We start from the raw sequence: 23247 nt of genomic DNA on the forward strand, positions 1-23247 counted from the left end.
TGAAGCATTTATATGTTAAGACTTACAGCTACATTGCACTGTAAAGTTTTTATAAATAACAGCAATTCTTATTCTGGTAGAACTTGGCTTTCAGGTTTCTGATGGACATGTGGAGGAATGATCTTCTGAAATACCCTACCTCTAGTGCTCTCCGTGGATAAAACCTAATCTTTGTTGGAACAAATCCTCAAATAGCATTTGATCCTTAGCTCTTAAGCTTTTGAAGATCCCAGACAAAAGCTGAGAAATTGAATTTCTGTGTTCTAATCTTGACTTTTATAAATTGATTTTGTAACTTTTGTATGACTTTATTGGGAATACATTAATTTCTCAGGCACCAGTTCTGGAAAATGACCAACACTTCCTAAGAAGAGGTTGAAATGCCTATGATTTGCTGTAGGGGCAACACAGATAAAAAAAAGTTCATTTGTATTTAAATCCTTCAGTGATTTTTAAACTTTTTTTCAGCTAAAAACACTTTTTTTTTTTTTTTTAAATGTAGGAGTGAACTGTTTTCAAACTTAAATCTCTGATTTTCATTTCAGAAGCAGGTGATAATTTGGGGGGAACAAAGGGTATAAAAAGATGAGTGTGTGGCCACATGTGAGTAGATAAAGCATTTGTATGTGTCTGGAGCCCATCTGATGTGTCATAACTTTTTTTAAGATTGCATATGAAGCAGCAGTTTGAGGACCTCTGCCTCATTTAGTTTAAAATACTAATAATACTTTCAAAACATTCCCTATCCTGAATATAATCCTTTTGTACTTCTGTTTTGAGAAATATGTTGCTCTTCCCTGACCTTATGAATTAAACAATTTATTTTGTCCTTGTATGTTTTAGAGTTTTTGTGTGATAAAGATAAAACTGTAACCACTGCCGTGCCCATCATTCCCACCACGGTGCCATCTCCAACAAAACCAGTGGTCGGATCCTATTCAGTTGTAAATAGCAATGGTACCTGTCTTCTGGCTACCATGGGGCTGCAGCTGAACCTTACTCATGATAAGGTATAGTTGCCTATTTTTATTGATATGTTCTTTTCTGTATCTCCTTTCCAATGTAGTGGGTCCAGCCTTCAGTCCAAGAATGTGTAATGGACTGATGCAGTTTTAAATAGTGATCTGATGTTGTCTTGTAGAGTTGTAACTAATTTGAGTTAATACAACCATAAAGAATTAATGTCGCTGTCAAGGGATTGTCTTGGCCAGCAGGAAACCTATTAGTTTAAGAGACTCTTTGGGGCATAGATTCTTTTGCCATCAGCAGGTCAGAATATGAGCAGTATTTTTTTTTAAAGAGCATTTTTTTTTTTAAAATTTTATTTATTTATTTTTACTTCTTTTTGTCTGTGCTGAGTCTTTTAAAAATTTACTTGTTTATTTATTTAAAAATTTTTCCTCTGTGCTGGGTTTTCATTGCTTTGGGTGGGCTTTCTCTAGTTGTGGTGAGTGGGGGCTACTCACCGTTACTGTGCACAGGCTTCTCTGTCGTGGAGTCTGGGCTCTAGGCACACGGGCCTCAGTAGTTGCTGCTCTCCAGCTCTAGAGCTTGGGCTTAGTGGCTGTGGCACACGGGCTTATTTGCTCTGTGGCATGTGGGATCTTCCTCGACCAGGGATGGAACCTGAGCCCCCTGCACTGGCCGGCAGATTCTTATTCACTGCACCACGAGGGAAGTCCAAGCAGTTGATCTTTGTTTCAGTTAGTTTAAAGTACAACTCCTTGAAACTTTTATGTGAGGGCTTCCCTGGTGGCTCAGGTGGTAAAAAATCTGCCTGCAGTGCAGGAGACCCTGGCTCTATCCCTGGGTCAGGAAGATCCCCTGGAGAAGGGAATAGCTACCCACTCCAGTATTCTTGCCTAGAGAATTCCGTGGTCAGGCCATGGGGTTGCAAAGAGTTGGACACAACTGAGCTACTGACACTGTAAACTTGGAACACAGTGCAGCTGTTTCTCCAGCTATTTGCTGATTTGAATGCTATAGGTAGGTAAATACAGAAAGGAGTACCTGACGGCACTTCTGCTTGCAAAGCTCTATTGGGCCTACAGAGGGCGTTCTGGCAAACCGATCTCATTTCCAGTGTCTTGGGACTTAAACAAGCTAGACAGATGGCTCTTGTGCTCCGTAAGAAATGTCTTTTCATTTGGCTCATTGTTTGAGGAAGCTTCCCTCTTGTCTTCCTTTTTTTTTTTTAAAGTCTGCTGAGTTACAGCTTGAGGGTCTTGTGCCAACTTTGAAAGTAAGACATCATACATTTAAGTATCCAGGAGACAAAAGGAGTTTTTGTTCTCCGTGAACTTGATCTTATTGGAATATAAGGTTTTGCTGTAGATTTTTATGGTTAATCTATGCCTTTCTCCCCTCCTCTTCCCCTGAAGGTTGCTTCAGTTTTTAATATCAATCCCAACACAACCAACACTACTGGCAGCTGCCAACCTCAAACTGCTCTTCTCAGGCTGAGCAGCAGCAACATCAAGTATCTCGACTTTGTCTTTGCTGTGGTGAGTAACTGGTTCATCAAGAATTAGGATCATTCTCTCAGAAACACATCTGAAAGTCTCTGTGTGAATGGGTGTGTATGTTTATGTGTTGAGGGGGATAATTATCTCTATTTTCCATTTCAACACTACTTAATTAAACAGTGTTGTCCATTGATTCCTGTTAATTCCGCAGGGTCACTTCCATGTTCTGTGGACTGAGCTCATTCTCCTCTTCTGCTGTTCTGTAGATCTTAGGGTAGGTGTAAGAATTAACCCATATAAAAAAAAATCTAATCTGTCCAAATAGATATATGTAATAATAAAGTCTATTTATAAAAGACAAAGTACTTTCCATAGTTTTTTTCCATTATTGGTTAGAAAATTCTCCTGTTTGTCTATTATGATATTTAGGCTTTTTCATGGTTATACTACTTGTTAGTATCAGTAATAATGATAGCTAACACTTAATGAGTACTCACTGTGTCTAAGGCTCTGCATGTACTACGTCAGGATAGTTTATAATGGCAGCCCCCAGGTTTTCTTTGTTCATGGTCCCATCAAAGGCTGGACCCTAAACAGAAGTTTTTGTGCATGTTCTACTTCTAGCTAGCATAAATTAATCATTGGGGGCCTTTATTTCCACCTCAGAAGCAGTTGTTATCCCCATAATTTTTTGAAGGGTGTGTGTATGTGTGCGTGTGTGTGTGTGCATGTGCATGCACAGGTTACAGCAAATTGTAATGGGGAAGAGGGGCTAGCTACCCGTGAGGGACCTGTTGACCCACCAACAGTTAATATATAAGTGACTAAAAAAGTTGTGCTTTTAAATCAGATTACTCATATCTAGGGATGGGGAAATAGCTTCAACATCTGATATATGAAAAGTTAGGCATGTCTTTGTTTCTTGTCTAAACTTGATATTTTGAGTATAAAGCCTTTTTCCTGTATGGAATATATGTGGAGGAATTGATTATGTTTTAGAAAGATTTATAAAAATCTTTTTCCAATATGTAAATAATTTTTCCATTACAGTACACATATGACCAGTGAACTGCTATTAAGAATGTATAGTTAAGCTTGTCATCTTCAATGTGGTAGAGCAAGCTTCCCAAGTTGCCTCATAGAGATTATATTGTAGTCAATAAGAACAAAGAAAGCAGTATTTTAGATTCATTCCCTTTTGAGTGATTGAGCTTGATCTTTCTAGCTGAGGTAGGATCCTAAAGGGAACATGATTTTTTCTGACTCTCATGGGGAAATATGTACTACTTAATTGCAGAAGACTATTCTAAAATGTACTTCAAAATAGTGACATTTTAACCCTGCTACAGGCGCTTTGAAAAGTCTAGAAATATCTGCAGTGTCACCAGAGTTAAGTGGGGCCAATCCTATCATGACAATTGCTTCTTAGGATAATTGAATTCAGTGTATATACAGGATGCTTTTTATACTGTTCATGAGGTTCTAATGGCAAGTATACTGGGGTGGTTTGCCATTCATTCCTCCAGTGGATCACATTTTGTCAGAACTCTCCTATGACCCGTCTGTCTTAGATGGCCCTGCACAGCAAGGCTTGTAGCTTAATTGAGTTACACAGGCCACTCACCACGACAAGGCATGTGGCTTTTTTTTCCATTGGAAAAGACCTGATGCTGGGAAAGATTGAGGGCAAAAGGAAAAGAGGGTGTCAGAGGATGAGATGGCTGGATGGCATCACTATTGCAATGGACGTGAACTTGGGCAAATTCTAGGAGGTGGTGAGGCACAGGGAGGCCAGACATGCTACAGTCCACAGGATCGCGAAGAGTTGGATGCGACTGGGCAATTGAACAACAACACAGGATGCTATGGTGGGATACAAAGAAGAAGGCCTGTATTCTTAAGATGCCCATTATTTATTGGTCAAGGTGTGTGTATGCATGCAGTCAGTGGTAGCCAACTGTTTGTGACCCCATGGACTGTAGCCCATCAGTCTCCTCTGTCCATGGAATTTTCCAGGCAAGAGTACTGGAGCAGATTGCTGTTTCCTTCTCCAGGTGATCTTCCTGACCCAGGGATCGGGCCTGCATCTCCTGCATCGGTAGGCGGATTCTTTACCACTGAGCCTTTCGGGAAGCCCCCAAGTGGTAAAGATAACAGTGTACAAATAACCACCACTTTTATGGAAGGCCTTGAATGCCATGCTGGCTTTTGGATTTGATTCTGTGGAAAAGTAGACTGTGCTGTAGGAGGTGCATTCTAAGTGGGGTGAGTGTTAGACCAGAGGGAAGTACAAAGTGCTTTGGGAGTAAAGGAGGGCTTCCCAGGTGATTCAGTGGTAAAGAATCTGCCTGCTATTGCAGGAGACACAAGAGTCCCAGGTTCAATCCCTGGAGAAGGGAATGGCTGCTTCCAATATTCTTGCCTGGAGAGTTCCATGGGCAGAGGAACCTGGCAAGCTACAGTCCATAGGGTCGCAAAGAGTCAGACATGACTGAGTGGCCCGACACAAAAATAGGAGTATAGAGGAACAAGCCATTAATTCTGGCTGGAGGGGAGAGTCAGGAGGGTTTTACAGAAGAAATGGCATTAAAGCTGGACATACAAGAATGGATCAGATGTGTACACGTGGAGTATAAGGGGAGTAAGTGAAAAAGTACAGAATATCCCTGGATAAAGAAACACAATTTAGACTAGGTGGAAAATGAGGCATGGAGCATATTTAGTGAATGATAAGTTTGGAAGAGTGTTTGGGACAAATTGTGGAGAGCCTTGAATGACGAACCAAGGAGAGATGGGGTGATGTTGTCAAGACTTCCTGTGTGCTTTCTCCTGAAGTTCTCTTAGTCTGCCCCCTTGTTTTCATTCCCTACCGATTCCAGCCTACATTACCGCTTACCTCCTAACTAGTTTCAGACCACCTCCTAACTAGTCCCCCCTTCTCCTCCCCTCCCCTAATGGACTTCAGCCTCAGCTGAATCTTCTTGAAGCTCAGCTCTTTCTCAGAAACCTGCAGTAGTTCTGTTTTGCCAACAAGGAAACATCTAAATCCCATGCCGGGATAGTTCAAGCCTCCCCTCCCTGCTGTGCAAAGTAACCTGCGTATCCAGATTTATGATTCTGTCTTTCCCTTGTGAATCTCATGCTTCCATCACCCTGTTCCCTGTGCACATCCAGTGTGGTAGGAGAGTGACCGAGGAACCAGCACTCAGGCTCTGCAGCTGGACTCCCTGCGGTCAAATCTGTAGCCTTGCGGAAGTTGCTCAACACTCTCCATGGATCAGTTATCCCATCTCAAAATGGGGTGTTGTAATTCTTCCATGAATCCTCCTGGGTAAAGTTTTAGGAACAGCGCTTGGCACTTAAAGTTCTCAGATGCCAGTGTGCTTGTGATGATGCTCATTTCTGACTTCTTTACTCAAGCTCTTCCCTTCTTGAATACTCATTTCTGCTGCTTTCCTAATTGAATCCTATCCCATTCAAATGGCCCGCCCCTAATCTTCTGTTGCCTTTGCTCCTTCCCTAGTTGGAATTCCTCTCCTTTTATTCATAATTTATCACTTTCTTTTTTGTAGTACGGTTATTTATTTTTATTTGTCTTCTCTGGCAGATTGTAAACATGATGGGGGCAGGATCTAAATGTGTCCATTTTGCTGGCTCCCTGGAACACTTAGATGTGTTACCTTGTACATACTAAGCGGTGAAATAATCAGGATTGTCTGATTAGATTAATGCCTCAGAAAGAAAACAGCATTGGAGGAAAAACAGAACTGGACAGGTAGAAAGGCAGGGAGCCCTGTGAAGAGGCTGTTGTAATCCAGGCTGGAGGTGGTAAGGGCTTGGAAAGTGACAGAAAGATCGAAATGGAGGGAGTGAATTGCTGAGTGTCTGGGAACCAGGTGAGCACATCATCTCTGGTCCCAAAGTTGGAAAGAAAAATGAAGAGGAAAAGGGTTTCAGTCACATTTTGAGTCTCTTGACTTGGTTGCAGTTTGTGCTACTGGGCCAGGTCTAATCCATGGTTGCATCTTCTGGGTGATAATGTTAGATTGCTCTCCTTCCATAGATGTTAACTGTGTCTGTAAACAGCTGTGATGCATTGACTAACTGAATGCTTTTTTTCACACAGAAAAATGAAAACCGATTCTATCTGAAGGAGGTGAATGTCAGCATGATTTTGGTTAATGGCTCTGGTAAGCAAAACATTGGCCTGCGGGTGGGGAAGAGTATGGGTTTCACTGAAAGAATACAAACCATAATTATCTTGTTACCAAATAACAAGATAATTTAATAACAAGTGCCTTATTTAATGGGACAGAAGATTCTATGTCAAAATTGGGCTTTGGCCATAACTTAAAATTGGTAGCTTAGAACTAGTGTTCTATCTTTTGCAATATCTTGTATTTTCAAAGCATATTAAGCAATAGTTAAGAATGTGACTGGGTTTTAGACTGTCGCAACATCCGTAGAGAGATAGGGAACCTAGTTAGTGATCTTAAGAATGGCTTTTGTGGGCAGACCCTGTACCCTCTCCCGTATTTCACAGAAAAATCCTCAGGATTGTCTTCCCCCTCCCCCCTTTTTAAAAAATATTGGCAGGATAAGTTACTAACATTTTTTTTTCCTTTAAAGTTTACAGCATTTCAAATACCAATCTCAGCTACTGGGATGCTCCCCTGGGAAGTTCTTACATGTGCAACAAAGAGCAGACGGTTTCCGTGTCTGGAGCATTTCAGATAAATACCTTTGATCTAAGGGTTCAGCCTTTCAGTGTGACAGAAGGAAAGTATTCTACCGGTAAGAACCAAGCAAGTTTTATGAATAATTTATGCTCACAGGTTGACTGCTAGGTGGCTTTTCTTCTGAGTCGTGGAAATTTAAGCCCTGGAGTAGAGACATAGGAGTTCACCTCTTGACTCTTAGAGCCCTGAGCAAGTGGTGTAACTATATTAGCTCACATTTTGCTCAAATTAGGTGTGTTTTGTAATCTCAAAACCATTTGCAGCAAAATTCTTAAAGCTACAAACTGATAGGTGCTTTACGTGAGCTTTACACAAGACGCAGGCACTCCTCCATGGGTTGTCATTTGTAGGAAGGATGGCACTGGGGAGCAGCAGTTTTTGAGCATCTTGACTGCCTTCTTGGGGCCATCTTCTCACTGGAAACATTTTCATACTCGAATTAAGGCAGTTTGGTCTCATTTTATTAAGACAAAAGATTGCGGTAGGAAAGCCTCAGATGTGGCCTATGTTTTGGCCAACTAGAATGATCTGGAGAGTTTTAAAAGCATGTGCCAGTGTGAATGAGGCTCTTTGAAGGTCTACTCAGGGCTAACGGTTTTAGTGAAAGCTTTGTGAACAGCTCATTACACTGTTTATACGATTATGAAAGATGCATTTGGCATTGCAAGATTAAAATCTGCATGAAGAGGGAAAAGTACATAAAATTTCTTAATTGACTTCATCTTTTAAACCCGATTACATAAAATGGACGATTTGTGGATCACAGCTCTGCCAAGCAGAGCCACACCAGTCATCCACATCCTTTTCAACAATGAATTCAGTGGTTTAGAAATGTGGAAGCTGCATCTGAAAGTGAATATGCTATGAGCTGCTCAGCGGTTTTATAGTAGTGCTGAACACCTAGCCAGCCTTGGTTAGGCCAGAATAAATTATAGGCTCTTGACGCTACCATTCTTGTGATTAGAGGAATTGATCACAATTAAAACATAGTCTCAAGAACTCATTTTCCCCTTTGTCAGTTTTTGCTTGTGTGCTCAGTCACTCAGTTGTGTCTGGTTCTCTGCGACCCCATGAACTGTAGCCTAACTGTAGCCTGCCAGGCTCCTCTGTCCATGGGATTTTCCCTGCTAGAATACTGAGAGTGGATTACCATTTCCTTCTCAATTATTTTGATCCTTTTTCATTGTTTTACTTTTGAGTCTTTTATCAAGCTCCTCCCCTACATTATTACCTTCAAATTTTAAGTCCAGATTTGTGTTTAGAACTTCAGACTATTTGTAGCCTGCAGTCAGCTCAAGCCTGTTAATCTAGTCAACTAAAATACAATGAGCTGTATTTTTTCTCTTATTTGCCACTTTAGTTTTCATATACATAGAATTAAAAATATCACCCAAAGGAGTATTCAACATTTAGTACTGATACTGAATGTGTAGTCTGTTCGTGGAGCTAGGTTCTTGACTGGCAATACTTGACTATATAGGAGGAGGAAATAGACTTTCAGTAAGGTAAGATTATTGATTGGATTTTACTGAATCAGACTGCTCTCTAGAAATGGAAAAGATAGCCCCTGTGAGCCCTGACTGGATTGATAAATGTGGTAAACACACTCAAATTAGTCAGAGGTCTCAGTTTCTTGACGTAGCAGCCACTAGAAGCGTTTCCTCAAAGTTGTGAATCTGCAGGCTTTTTTTGTAAAGGCTCAGACAGTGTTTCAGCTTCGGAGGCCATATGGTCTCTGTCACAACTATTGAGCTCTGCTGTTGAGGCATGAAAAGAGCCACATGCAGTAAACAAGTGAACGTGGCTGTTTTCCAGTATAACTTGCCTTGTGGATACCAGCAAGTTGAATTTCATGTAATTCACATGAATCACAAAATCATCTTCTTTTGTTTTTGTCCCTCCCCTCCCCCAGTCATTTAAAAATGTTCAAAAGGCACTTTTTTAGCCTTTGGGCCAGATTTGGTTCACAGGCTATAGTGTGGCTCTTCTGATCCCGTGATGAAACCTTCCTGATCTGCTCCCAGTTTCCCTAAAGAAATCACTCTACCACGAAGTCTAAACTGATTATGTAGAAATCTGGCTAGATTGGCTCCCTTCATTTCTGATAAAGTAATACTCCTAATTTGGAAAGCACTTGGAGTATATAAACAAAGAAATATAGATACATGTATGTGTTTTACATAAATGAGTATACATATATATCTAATATATACATACATACATGAATGAAAGGACAAATAAGTTTTAGGATTTTGATTCAAGAACAATCCATAATTTATGTAGCTTTATCATAAAAATAGACCTGTCTTAATTACTTAAAGTTGATCTTTTAAGAGCATTTTCTGACTTTTTAATGAACATCTTTTACTTTTGGAACATCATTTTTTTTTTTATTATACTCACTCTTTGTTACACACTTTTTCTCACCTACAGCCCAAGAGTGTTCGCTGGATGATGACACCATTCTAATACCAATTATAGTTGGTGCTGGTCTTTCAGGCTTGATTATCGTTATAGTGATTGCTTACCTAATTGGCAGAAGAAAAAGTTATGCTGGATATCAGACTCTGTAACACTAATCTACATGAGGCTCTGTTACAGAATAATAAAAGCAAGTACAAGTTCCAACATGCAATACTGTTCAACTTAAGGTATATATAGTTTACAGTGCTGATCTTAAAACAGGTGGTATCAGGGATTTCAAACTCAAATAGATAAAAAGACTCCTAAAATGATAAACGATAAATGAATCACACGATTTTGGCTTTTCCAACTAAGGAATTTAAAACATTTTTATAGTGCCTCCCCCCCAAATGTGCAAAATTGCATGGATTATAGATTCTGTTTTACATTGTCTTGAATTAGTATTTCATTGTTGTCACTGTAGACATTCTGACTAGAAATACACAGTTTAGGAAAAAGAACTTAACCCCCTCCCCACCCTCGTATGTAGTCAAATTGAGACAACACATTCTACAGTGGATTTGTACTTGCTCCTTTTGCATTTCTTAGTGATTTTGTTTGCAGGTTAACTCAGCTGCTTTGGCATTGCTGCATATTTGACTATGAGAGATATGCCAGTAGATGTGAACAGGGTCTAATAGTATTATGTTCTTAGCAATGCATGCTTTTCTAATGCCTTTTGAGTACACTTGTACTTAATATGGCTGTAGCAACAAAAGATACAAAAGCTTTTAAAATTTTAGAATAGGTGTTAATCTTATCGTTGAATCCTTTCTTTAAAAAAAAACTGGGTAATTCAGCCTTTTAAATGGTAAGATACAAGACTATTCCAACTGGGCATTTCAATCCATTATCTAGATGCTTTAGAGGTAATTGCCAGGCAGTGCCAATTTGGGGTGTTAGTTCTTTGTACCCATAAATTGGCCCCTACACACAGTGCTAATATTAATGTCACTAGATTTATGTAGATTACTCTTTAGTCTTTGAGTCTCCATGTTGGTGGTAGTTTGTTTTTATTCTTTCCTTTTCCTTAAAGAAGAAATGCCAGTATGTCCTAGAACCTAGATAAAGAACTTGGACCTAACCCAAAAAAGTCTTGGTCCCCTCTTTGTTGACGAAAAAGCTGTTCTTCCTTTCCAGCTTGCATTGATGGCTACATTTACTAACGTGGCTTTCATATTTAACTAGTTCCGTGCTAATCAAAGCTTATGTTATTATTCATTACGGTAGCATCATCAATTCACGTACTTTGTGTTAAGTTTTGTGCTCTGGGGAGAGGCACCAATTGTCCATTTCATCTGCACCACCTGATGTTTATAGGAGAAGGCAAAGCATTTCAACTTGATAACAAGTATTTCTTGCTGCTTCTAATAGGTCTTCTTTTGGCTTTGAGATGGCTGAGCAATTAAAAAATTGTTAATATGCAGCAATATATGGCAGGTTCTGTGTTTTGGGGAGGTGGGAGATTATGTACCCCTCCATTCACTAGAAAATGAGATAGCTAGGTTCCAAAATGTTATTTGTTTTGAGTTAATTTGGTAGTCCAGCAATTGACACACAGAGGCCATAGCATGTTAGCCAGCGTATGTCTGTAACTACCTTTTGAGTTATATTGGCATGATATTTTCTCCTACTTAAATTTGCTCTCTGTTTAGAGTACCCTGAAAATCTTACTGACTCAGAATTAGATTCCTAACTAGCCCCTCTCTAGAAAGCTACTTGGAGCTGCTTTGCCAGCTTAAGGCACTTTTTAAAGGCTAAATATAAATCTGATTTTTAAAAAAAAAATTTTATTTAAATAATGTTTTAGTGTAAGATTGTTAACCCTTATAGGAATGGACGACGCTTCCAAGAGTATGAGCCTTACATATTTCTCAAGAGTCAAAGCAGCTTTTTTAAAAAATAAAAATTGGAAGCACAAGCGAGTGGCACTGGCTTAATGCTGTTAATGTTTCTAGAAGTTTCTATCTTTAGATTATATACCTGATTCATATTAAAATACCTCTAAGTAGCACTGTTTTATAGAGAACCTGACTTAATTGACTATTTTCGTACTTTACATGGGCCAGTTTATATGCTATTATTCACTATTATTTCATATAGCCACGTGTTCTTTGTACTTTTTGTAATTTTGTTTTACTGGGCTTACATCTTGAGGGTCTAACAGTCTATTTGGTTTCTGGGTGTTTCTCATGGGTTAGCATTTGTATAAAGAATCTGGTCCATGTAAATGCTTTTATGTTTTTTCCTCAAATGTTTAAACCACTAGTTGATGTATGGTATTTCTCTTCGGTTATTTGACTGTCCGTTTGCTCAACATATTGCTTCTAAAACAAACAATAAAGATTCTTTTATTTCTTAAGGAAATTTGCTCACATTTCTTTCCTGTTGGCTAAAGTCTAGATTTTGTATACTATATAATGGCAATTTCTTCCAAAAGGAAAAACTTCAGAAATGCTTAGAACTAAATTATTTCCAGAATGTTCTGTGTATTACTTTCTGGGAAAGTGGGGTGTGATGTTCTGTGTATTACTTTCTGGGAGAGTGGGGTGTGTGTGTGTGTGTGTGTGTGTGTATGTATACATATATATGTATATAGGTCCTTACTGATGTTGGGGTGGCTAGAGTAAAAATCAGGCCGGGGATGAGATGTGTATGGGGTATATGTGTGTGTGTTGAATCTAATGTGTTAGGAAACCAATGATCTAGAATATTTTACAGTAAAAGCGACAGAGTATCTCTGTATACTTTTCTCAACACCTAAACTGAGGCTGCTATTTAATATCTGTACATTGCAGCCACACAAACCGAGCTATTGATCCAAACCAAAACAGGATTGTATGTAATCTTTCTCTCAGATCACCTTAAAATGCATGAAACTTCCAATTTCTAGATGACTTCCCAGTCTGCCTTAGTGTGTCACACACAGCCATTTAGCAGCCTGGCTGGCTTTCCTCTGGATTACCCAGTTAAGCCTGTGACTGACAGTTAATCATCACAGCTCCCAACTCTACTAGCAACCATGTGCCTTTGGTCAAGCTACTCAACTGGGGTCTCTCAGTTTTTTCATCTGGGGGCTGAGGGTTTTCAAGTCTTATTACTCTATTTCTTTTCTTTTCTTTTTTTACTCTTATTTCTTTGAGTGAAATTTTTCATTTCAGTGAAGAAAAATATACATCTGAGTATTTTTAGAAGAAACCTGCTAAGAAGCTACTTGTTAGGATAAAAAAATGTATTTTCATCAAGTGTAAAACATACCATCTGAAGTTTATTGCATTTTTTAGGAGGAATTCTTAAAGGAATCAAGATATTTTTAGGATTATAGCATTTTTATTTCTATTTATTTAAGTAGATAATATTACATTGTCTTAGGCTCATCTTTCTCCTACCTATCTCCTGATCTTTTATCCTAGTACCTAATTTTCTGCATCAATAATTATCATATTATTGAAACTAGTATAGAGTAGCTTCAAATATCTTTTCAGATCCATGTAATAAACTTCAAACAGTTTGACTGTAGATCTAAAATGTATGTGATAAATGTCACATAAGAACACACTTCTTAATGTTGATTTTCCAAAGAGAAACTCATTGGTTTTAAAGAGGTGTTTGTTTTCTATTTTATTATAAATGTACATCTTGACTTTTCAACCCTCACCCTGAAAACTGTATCTGACAGATTTCTGAACTAACAGAAAATTGAAGATTAACAGCATTTAAAAAATCTCCATGAACATTTTCCTTGAGATTTCAATGGCCATGAAATTTTACCTTTTTTTAAAAATCTTCACTGCTTCTGTGATTACTAAACTCTTCCACTTTTCCATTCCCCAGAAATATTTTCAGTATGGTCTCAAGTGTACATTAGGCAGATAGAGCAGGTCAGAATGACTTACAGAAGGAGGTTTTTCTTCAAGATGTGATTTTGTTAAAATTTCTGTTTTACCAAAACATCTTTCCGTTACCCGAAGAATTTTTACAGGTTGAATTCATAAAATCAATAGTTTTTATAAATTAGTTGGACACAACTGAGCGACTGAACTGATACTCATTGAGGAGAGCATTTTAGGTAAATGACAGCATCTAGAAAGATCTTTGTATTAGTGGAATTGCCTTTTTGATCTAAGAATATCTGTCTTACATGAAAGCCTTATTGGCAGTATTTATGAAAGTCGTTTTAGTACTGGGTCAAATACCCAATTTGGCTAAGAGAGGACTTTGAATTTGTTTCCAGAATGAGAAATTAATCTACTAATGAATTTTTTAAAAACCAAGTTATATAAAATCCAAGGCATAATACTTTATGGTACATGTCACCCAAGTGTTTATATGGTGGCTGGTAATTTGGGAAATTGAAGGGGAGGAGCTCACTGGGTGATCTTAACACCATAAATCCACAAAAGTCACATCTGGCAATCTCAGCTATCCTGATTGTTAACAAAACCAAGAAACAAGTGAAAAAGATCATTGAGCTGGCAACCAAAGTTGATGTCACAAAGTCCATAATCTCTAGGATTGCATCTTGTTCCCAGTTATTGCTCCAGACACTAGTGAAAGGCTGGCACATTTCCTACATGAAAATACAGATTTGCCTTGCAACTATTCATTCTTCTTTTCGGCACAATTCTAATAAGGATAATTATCTGATTTATCAATCCCTGGTAAATTGCAAGCGAGGAGGAGAATTAGGGCAGTAAGAGGCAAAGAAATAGAAAATAGAAGTTGTGGCTCAACACACTAGCTGCTTTCTGTCTTTGCAAACATACCACCGTCTACACTGTTCCTTTCTTCTGGAGTCTCAGTAGGTTTTCTTCTGGTCCGTGCTTCTAGAATTGCATTTCTCCTGCCCCCCAGGAGGCATCTTCAACCTGTAAAAAAAACTCGTGGCTTTTTCCTTGATCTTGTAACCACTTACGTCTCTCCCACCCTGAAGATATCCTTTCTTGACCCTGTGTCCCCCTTCTGTCTACCTTTCTTTGGTCCCTCTAAACTTCTCATAACAAATACTGTGTTCCCCATCCCAAGTTCTTGATCTCCTAACCAGTCACTTCCCACTCACTCTTAAACCTGCAACAATATATGACTCCTAGCCCCCACCCTCTGTATTGCTTCATCCAGTGGACATTTCTCAGGCATCTCTAATAATTGACACTATTCTCCCATGATAATGGAAACTTTCTTTCCTTGGCTTCTGAGGCACCGTTTTCTATCTACCTTTCCTACTTTTCCCTACTCCTTTATTCTTCAAAGGGTTTTGTCCCTGACCCTCTTATTTTATCTACCTTTGCTGAGAAATACCTCTGTCCCTGATTTGACCTATCACTTAAGTACATCAACCACTTGGTTAAGAAGCAGGTATCTGAAACTTGAATGTCTCCTTCTTCCACAGATCCCTCTCTACCCTCTCCCAACACACAGATTTTAAAAATTAAAAAAATAAACCCTCACAAAAATAATTACATATAAAACTGAAATGCATATTATTCCTCTGTATTCCTTATCACCATGAATGGCACCAGCATCTACCTAATCACCAAAGCATGGGATTGGAGGCCATTCTGTTATCTCCTACCACACTGCCTACATCCATTTGGTCAATTCTGCCTTCTCATTGGATCTCTAGTCCGTCCCTTCTACATCTGCACATTACTGAGTTCAGGATTGAATTATTGGTCATCTGGCTTCTAGTGGTAGAGTTGCTTCCTAACAATACCTCCAGCCTTCCATCTGCTGTAAATTCTGAAACAAATATCCTGCTTTAAATTCTGCAAAAAAATTTTTTTTTGCTGTCAGTATAAGGCTAGACTACCTAGAGCATACAATGTGTTTTTAGCTGGTCCTAACATCCTTTTTCCACCTCTTTTTCAAGAGTATTTCTTAATCCATTGTTTTTAGCTATGCCAGCCTGCTTACATTTCACCCAAAGCCCTGTGTTTTGTTACCATCCAAAGGTCCGTATTTTTGTCTATACTATTTATACCTGGAATGCCCTTCGCCCATTACATGCACAGCTAATTCCTACTCATTCTTAAAATTTCAGCTCTAGTGTCACCTTTTTCAACCTATGCCTTGGGTAACAAGGCTGAGGTGAGTGCGCCTCTGAAAAAATTCGGTGACACTTTGTGTGTTCCCTGCCTGTTATAGCACATTTTGAAATTGTAACTACTGGATTCTCTTGTCTGACTCCTATACCAGACTGAAATCTTGAGGCTAACAGTTATTTAATCCGGGCCGGTTGATATCTTTCCTTACTACTAAGCGATCGCATATTGCTCTGCATCGAGTCTTTTATCTGCTTTGTATAGTTGCTCATTTGGCTCATTTCATTATTGCTTCCCAATCTGTGGTGCACCTGGCACTGTGCTTCTTCAACTTCATAACAGTTTGCTTCTGAAAGCTCACAGCTTGATCATCAAGGAAAGGCTAAATATATTTATCCATTATCTTCCATTTAAGAAATCTGGGAAGTAGGTGATCATTTTAGGTCTTTCATCCAAAATGACTGTATTTGGGCGGGGGGCAGTACTTAAAAGTATGTTTTGGTTATTTGGAAAATCACTTTGGTGGGACATCTCATCTGCTGGTAATGAGTGCCAGTGATTTGTTGCCTGGGTGTGAAAAACAAATGTGTGTGTTGGGAAGAACTGTCATTTTAAAGTGTACACATTAGAAATGTTGTCATTGTTTTTGTTCTCAATTGTCCTTTCTCCACATCTAGCTCAAGACTGCAGTGCAGATGACGACAACTTCCTTGTGCCCATAGCGGTGGGAGCGGCCTTGGCAGGAGTGCTTATTCTAGTGTTGCTGGCTTACTTTATTGGTCTCAAGCGCCATCATGCTGGATATGAGCAATTTTAGAAACCTGCATTCTGATTGATTATATAAAAATACATGCACATAAGATTTTCTTCCTTTTCAGTTTTGAAATATTTTGTGAAGATTGATATAGCAAAACTTTAAGTCTTAAATCAGTCCCAGCATTTTGAGATCATTCTTTATTAATGAAAACTGTAAATAGAACAGCTTAAAACTGAAAAAGCATCATGTTAATTGGTCCTGAAGACAAATTTGTTGAAAAGAACATCGGTGTGCTGTGTTTCAAGGTCTTTCTTAAGAAGCCTTGGCCAAATTTGGATTCTAACCCAAGATGCCTGAAACTTATTAACATGGCCATTATGGAGGTTGAATGTGTAGTTGTCTCTTCATGGAATTAATAAATATTGTTTCACTACCGGTGTTCTGTTTTCAGTGTATAAGAACTATCCTGATTTAAACTCATCACAGTGCCTTTGCATATAGTTGATTAAATAAATGTTGATGTGGCATAAATGCCCATCATATGCTTAAACTCGATTTTCAGTTGAATGTCCTCGGGACTGTCACTTTTGCTGACTTCTTTGAAGCTGAAGTCAGTATCTTAGGCTTGTGATTTTTCCCTAGGTATAAAACAGACCCAAGAGACCACAACAGTGCTTAATCTGGCTTTAGAATTAAGAGCTTTCTAAAAGATGTTTCTTTTTCAGCAGTATAGACTGAAAAGATTCAAATATATTTAACCACTTGCCTTTTTTTTTAATGTTTTTCTCTTCCTTGGATGCCCAATTAGCATTGAAAGATAGAAATATTCTATGAACTAATTAGGAGAGATTGTGTTGTGTTTCTCTACCTCATCTTGTTGATCTCTGGAGCATTAAAATCTATTTAGTGTTGTCATCAGACTGGTACTTATGAAATGTAAGCTAACAGCAATCTCAAAAGGCAGGCAGTGAGGCAAGCAACTAGGCTCTTAGTTTTTCCAAGACAGCCCCTGTGGGGCAGAGTATAGATGGGGGTGTAGAGAGAAGCTGTTGGTGTTAAAATGAGCTAGATAATCAGCCCCTATCGAAGCATGCTCCATGTTAGAAGTGCAGCATAGATACTGAATGTATAGACAAGTAAAAAGGAAGCTTGAGAATTTCACATTGAAGTGATTATTTTATTAATTCATTCTATGTATATATTGACTTGTTCAGAATTTTTATAACTCACTAATCAGTATTTTGGCACCCAGCTATCAGTCTCTGAAAACTTTCAGTAAAATATAGTAAATCCTTTTAATAAAAGCTATTGTCATTGCTGAAATTCATATTATATATTCAGAACGGTTACTTTTTTTATGCATGACAAAATGCAAGAAGAGAAAAAGATTAATTTTAAAATTAGAGTAAAAAAGCAAGTTACTGTTCGATCATAAATCACACCAAGTACCACATTTGTTATGTGCATGAGATTTATAAAGGACCTTAAAGACTATTTACTCTAAACCCCGTAATTTTTACAGAAAGAAGTGACTTCACTGAAGTTATATATCTAGTAGACAACAAAAGCATTATTACCATTTTGATTTAAGAGTCCCAGTGAAATCTAGTCACTCAATATCAATAGTAAAACTGGTTTAAACTTGAAACTATGAGATCAGCATTGGACACTTTGAGTTTCTGTACTAATTGCTTCCAATAAATGGTATATGACACCCAACTTTGCTTAAATATTTTTGAAGGTAATGTTGGCTTTTTGAATGACTTCTATTTTGATCTGTTTGCTACTTCAAAGCCTAAAATCTCCTTGGATGGGATCACAAACATGGGAGGAAAAGAGAAGGGAATAAACACTTGTTGACCTTCTGATGTGTATCAGATACTTTAGAAATATAATTGTGTTTAATCCTCAGATACCTTATAATGTAGGTATTATCCCCCTTTTAGAGATGAGGAAAGTGAAGCTCAGTTTAAATTACTTGACCAAGGTCCTTTAGCTAATACTTGAAGGAGTCAAGACTTAAAACTCAGTTCTGTCAATCCAGAGCTCAGAATCTACACTGCACGTGCACACAGCCTTCCTGGTGGTTCAGTGGTGTCCACTGGATTCTGCCTTTATTCCAGGTCACTGCTCAGCGAAAAATAATATAACCTGATAATTACCTAATGCTTGTATGAAAAACATTATACTGCATTTTCTTGATCGTAAATCCCTTTTAACTGGAATTTTATTACTCATTCAGAATTTTTATTTATATTTTCACGACAGTTGTGGCAAGGTAGGAGGGGAGTGGGGAAATACACAGGCGGTGGTTTTTTGCTCTTTTCCCGTGGTACTATTAGACAATTCAGCATAAAGTCTTCCCATATTAGGCAAGCACAGTTCTTTGTTTCAGACCCTTTCCCGTTGTCCCCTTAACTTATGGTTTTTGTACTGAGGAATTAGGTGTGATTAAAGATGAAGTGACAGTGAGATACAGGAGGATTGGTTAGTTGGAAATGTTAATATTTGGGTGGATATAGTAAAAATAGAAGATGGGGTAATGCTCTAAAAGACTAACCTATGTACACTTTCAAAATGCTTGTTTCTTGTTTGCTTGTTTCTGCTTAATTGCATTCCTTACTAATTTCCTTTCCTTGCTTTCTGTCTGTTCTTTTCTGACAGCTGAAGAATGTTCTGCAGACTCTGACCTCAACTTTCTTATTCCTGTTGCAGTGGGTGTGGCCTTGGGCTTCCTTATAATTGTTGTCTTTATCTCTTATATGATTGGAAGAAGGAAAAGTCGTACTGGTTATCAGTCTGTGTAATCAATTAAATCTAGTAGGGTTTTTTTATTTTTATTTTTTGGCTATCAGAAGTTATGTCTTCCATTGGCTAAAAGCCAGGAAATGCTGTGCAATTGTTTGGGATATGCAGATTAACCTCAGTGAGTTGCTAGCTAACTTGGGCATGAGTAGCACTCTTAGGAACAATTTCTGTTTTTTATTTTTCTATTTTTTGTTCCTTTGTAAAAGTGTAACTGAAAGAAAAATTGTGACTTATAGTATCTTTTTTAGTAAATAATGATTTTAAGCCTCTGACTCCAATTATGAAAGCATTTCTATTGAAGGGTAATTTTGTATGTTGCAGTTACTTGTGTTTTGCCTCTTTGTTTGACATTATTTGCAAAATCAAAGCTGTTGGAGAATTTAACTTGCTTCAGAAAATCAAGAACATAATGGAATTCATTTTCATTGGTGGCAAACATAAAATTTGGTTTGTCATCAGACTTAGTTTTCCCAAGATTATTTAAATCTTGATTTTTCTGCTAGTTAGAAAGAAAGGAATGTTTTCCCAATATTGTATTTAATAGCAAAAATCTGGCTGTTTTCTTAATTACGATTAGTGGCTACTCTATTTTAACAAGGACATCTTTTTTTTCCTACTAGAGTTTGGAATATATTGACTATCTCAGACTTGCCATTTATGCCGAAGGTTGAAGTAAGATCTACAATCCTTTTTTTTTTTTAAGGTGTTCATACCAAATTTTTTTACTGTACCACACAACATGTGGGATCTTAGTTCTTCCAACAGGCATTGAAACCTTGACCCCTGCAGTGGAAGTATAGGGTCTTAACCACTGGACCGCCAGGGAATTCCCTGGGTTGTTTTTTTTTTTTTTTTTAGAATTATGAATTAGAATTTTTTTCCCCATGGAGCCTTACCTTGTTCAGAAAGTTAATTCATCCTCCGCTAAAAAAGAATAAGACAAAGCTTTATTTTGTGTGCCGTCTGCACTCTCTCGTCCCCTGTTTGAATAAGTTCTAATTGATAAATTTTTAATGTGTTGGTTTCTTTTTCTTATAACAGCAAGTGCTAACTCTAGAAACTAGTGGGCCCTGAAGTATCATCAGTCAGATGGCTGCCTGGCCAAAACTGGACCAGGAATATTCTGTAAATTTATTGATCTTGATAACAGACTTGTATCCCTGTAGGGACCTCTGATGGCCCAGGCTGCTGGAGTCAGGTACTAGAGGCTTCTCCTCCCAGTGTCTGCTTGATTGGCCAGGCTATTGAATCACCCTGTGATTTGGAAGCACAGTGCTGTATCTCTCTAGTGTGCAGCTTTGCACACATGTGATTCGTATGAAGGCAGATGCTGATTTTATCAAGCTATTTTCTCTCTATGTAACTAAAAAACAAGTGTCTTCCAAAGATCTGCCTTCGCTTTAAAAACTTTCTTAAATTAAAAAATTAGGCTTAAGCCTTAAATAAAGTTCGTTATTAAATCCAAGGATAAGATCCCCATCTACCTCTCAGCACAGTGCAGATGCTGTCCACTGTATTGCTGCCATTAAGTGATGCCAGAACTCTGCCAATAATTGGGACTGGAAACTTTCATTTAAAAAAAACTCATCAACATCTTTCTTTACTATCTTTATATGTGCACCTCAAAAGCATATATTCCAAACTGGAGTAGAAAGTCAGAATGCTCAACTACACTTCCCTTAGAACTTTCTAGTTCTTACTTGCAGACTTGAGCTCTCCTCGATTTGCTAAGTATATAAAGAATGTTTTCTTTTAAAATGTGTTTTTTTTTAAAACAATTGCTTAGCTGTTATTTAGTCAAAGTGATGGCACCATAAAGAACAGTGGCTTTGTTTCAATAAATATTTTTGAGATGATTGTCTTAAAGCCAGGTTATTTAAATCAGCTTGTGACCTTGCCAGGTATATGGGTTGGAAAATTCAGATATATTTAGAAGTATGGGTTCATGTAAAAGTTTTCTACCTGTTGGGTAGGAGACTAACATCATTAATTCCTCAATGAGTATCATGGTTTTATCTTAGATAATTAGCAAACATATTTCATTCTTGAGAATTAAGATTAATTAAAATATAAAATTATCAGACGGTTAGAACAAAAACTGCTTCAATTCCAGTAAAATACAGGAAGCCCAAAATCTGTGAACTGAGTGTTCAATAAACTTTGTTCACTGAGTTCATTTTTTTTTTACTGAGTTCATTTTTATGTCAGTACAAAAGTGGATCAGATAGTGGGGTTTTGAACTCATGAATATAAAGAATTATTTTCACCTGAGCTTCTTTGGAAGAACTGATGCTTGCTGCTACCTAAAGTTTTGGATATATCAATATAGTGAATTAATACCTACAAAATATACTGTGGCACTCCTGTTTCATCTGATATGTGTGAATTTTAGATCGGTGGATTAAAATATAATAATAAAGATTATTCAATCTATATTGCTATGGATAACTTCATTTTTATTCCATGTTCTCAGTATTTAGAGGTTGGATTGGTTTGTATAACTGAGTTCCTCAAATTTTTGTCTCTTGAATTGTCAATAGGATTTACATGATCTCATAGTCTGCAAATTTACATAGGGCAGTCATTAAGGCATTAGAACCTTTAAAGTAGACATTTCAAATATAGAGGCATATATGGTCATGAAAATTTCAAGAAGATATTGAAAATAAAATATAAAAATAAAATTTAAGAGCTTCATAATAATTGTACTTTATATATATATATATATATATATATATATATATCTGTCTGCGTTGATAAACTGTATTCACTGTTGAAATTGGTTCCATTCTGAGTAAGATAAACACCTCAGGGATATGACGGGCAGAAGAGGAGCTATCCCTTTTCTGAAAATTCCTTTGAATTCCTGATAACCCAGTCTAATGCTCAAATGTTATATGACTGGATAAAATGGCAAACATTCCTTTTTACTTAAGAGACATTTTTGGTGCGAGAAGGAACTTTGCTCTCTCCATAGTTCCTGAGTAATGGGGTTTCATTTTCTGATTGTTAAATGCTTAATGGGCTTTAATTCAGTCAAAAAATGGCCTTACCTTGCATTTGTGGGACTTGGGGGGAGGTCTTTCTTTTCTCAGCTGAATATATTTCATAACTCTGCACCTCACAAAGCCTCTGAAAGAAGCACTTTATAGATAGCAAGTAGAGTGGTTCCATATATGTTGCCATCTATCTAGAAAGTCAATGTGGGCGGCGCTCCGAGGGCCCCGAGCCGCGCCGCCTGGCTGCCCCGGTCGGCATAGCGCCGGCAGCCGAGGGCCTGCGCTACGCAGGATCCTTGCAGACCCCGCCCAGCCGTCGGTCGGACGCCGGCCACGACCGCGAGCTGGCAAGAAGTTTGATAGCTGCGGGGCTGGGTATTGCAGCTCTTGGCTTTGCAATTCGCTACGCATTTCAGATCTGGAAACCTCTAGGACAAGTAATCACAGAAACTGCGAAGAAGATTTCAACTCCTAGCTTTTCACCCTACTGTGGAGGAGGATTTGAACAGAAAATGAGTAGGCGAGAAGCAAGTCTCATTTTGGGTGTAAGCCCATCTGCCAGCAAGGCCAAGATTAGAGCAGCTCACAGGAGAATCATGATTTTGAATCACCCAGATAAAGGTGGATCTCCTTACTTAGCAACCAAAATTAATGAAACAAAAGACTTGCTAGAAGCAACCACCAAACACTGATGGATGCTCAGAGACCACTCTGATGGAGAAAAGGGGGACCTTATAAATCTAGTCCTGCAAATTCATCTAAACCATAGCCTTCGTAATGTTCATACGTGTACTGACCACAGTCATTTCTTCCATGACCAAGCTATGTAATAATAAAAGATGAGCGGTCAAAAAAAAAAAAATGTGGAGGTCCATCTTTTTTTTTTTTTTTTTTGAGGTTCATCTTTTTTAAGTTCAGTGTGTATACTGTAAGTGCTAGAACAGCCTTTAGAATTTAAGGAAAAGTTTTGCTTTC

At 38.0% G+C, this 23247-nt stretch overlaps 1 protein-coding gene and 1 pseudogene across 2 annotated transcripts in view; both read left to right on the forward strand.

Moving 5' to 3' along the window:
- Nucleotides 1-16898, forward strand: part of LAMP2 (lysosomal associated membrane protein 2) — a 33767-nt gene extending 16869 nt beyond the window's left edge. Inside the window, exons 5-9 of one of the 2 annotated variants that reach the window (XM_065914805.1) lie at nt 844-1010; nt 2382-2504; nt 6592-6655; nt 7095-7259; nt 16386-16898. In XM_065914805.1, the coding sequence (XP_065770877.1) occupies nt 844-1010; nt 2382-2504; nt 6592-6655; nt 7095-7259; nt 16386-16525 (659 nt within the window). In that variant the 3' untranslated portion in view covers nt 16526-16898. Of the gene's footprint in view, nt 1-843; nt 1011-2381; nt 2505-6591; nt 6656-7094; nt 7260-9637; nt 12035-16385 lie in introns of those variants that run through there. The other variant, XM_065914806.1, reaches the window with a different exon arrangement.
- A 3032-nt stretch (nt 16899-19930) lies between these two features.
- Nucleotides 19931-23037, forward strand: LOC136154709 (dnaJ homolog subfamily C member 15 pseudogene; annotated as a pseudogene).
- Nucleotides 23038-23247: the final 210 nt, after the last annotated feature.

Source organism: Muntiacus reevesi, chromosome X (genome assembly GCF_963930625.1).
Source record: "Muntiacus reevesi chromosome X, mMunRee1.1, whole genome shotgun sequence".
NCBI lineage: Eukaryota > Metazoa > Chordata > Mammalia > Artiodactyla > Cervidae > Muntiacus > Muntiacus reevesi.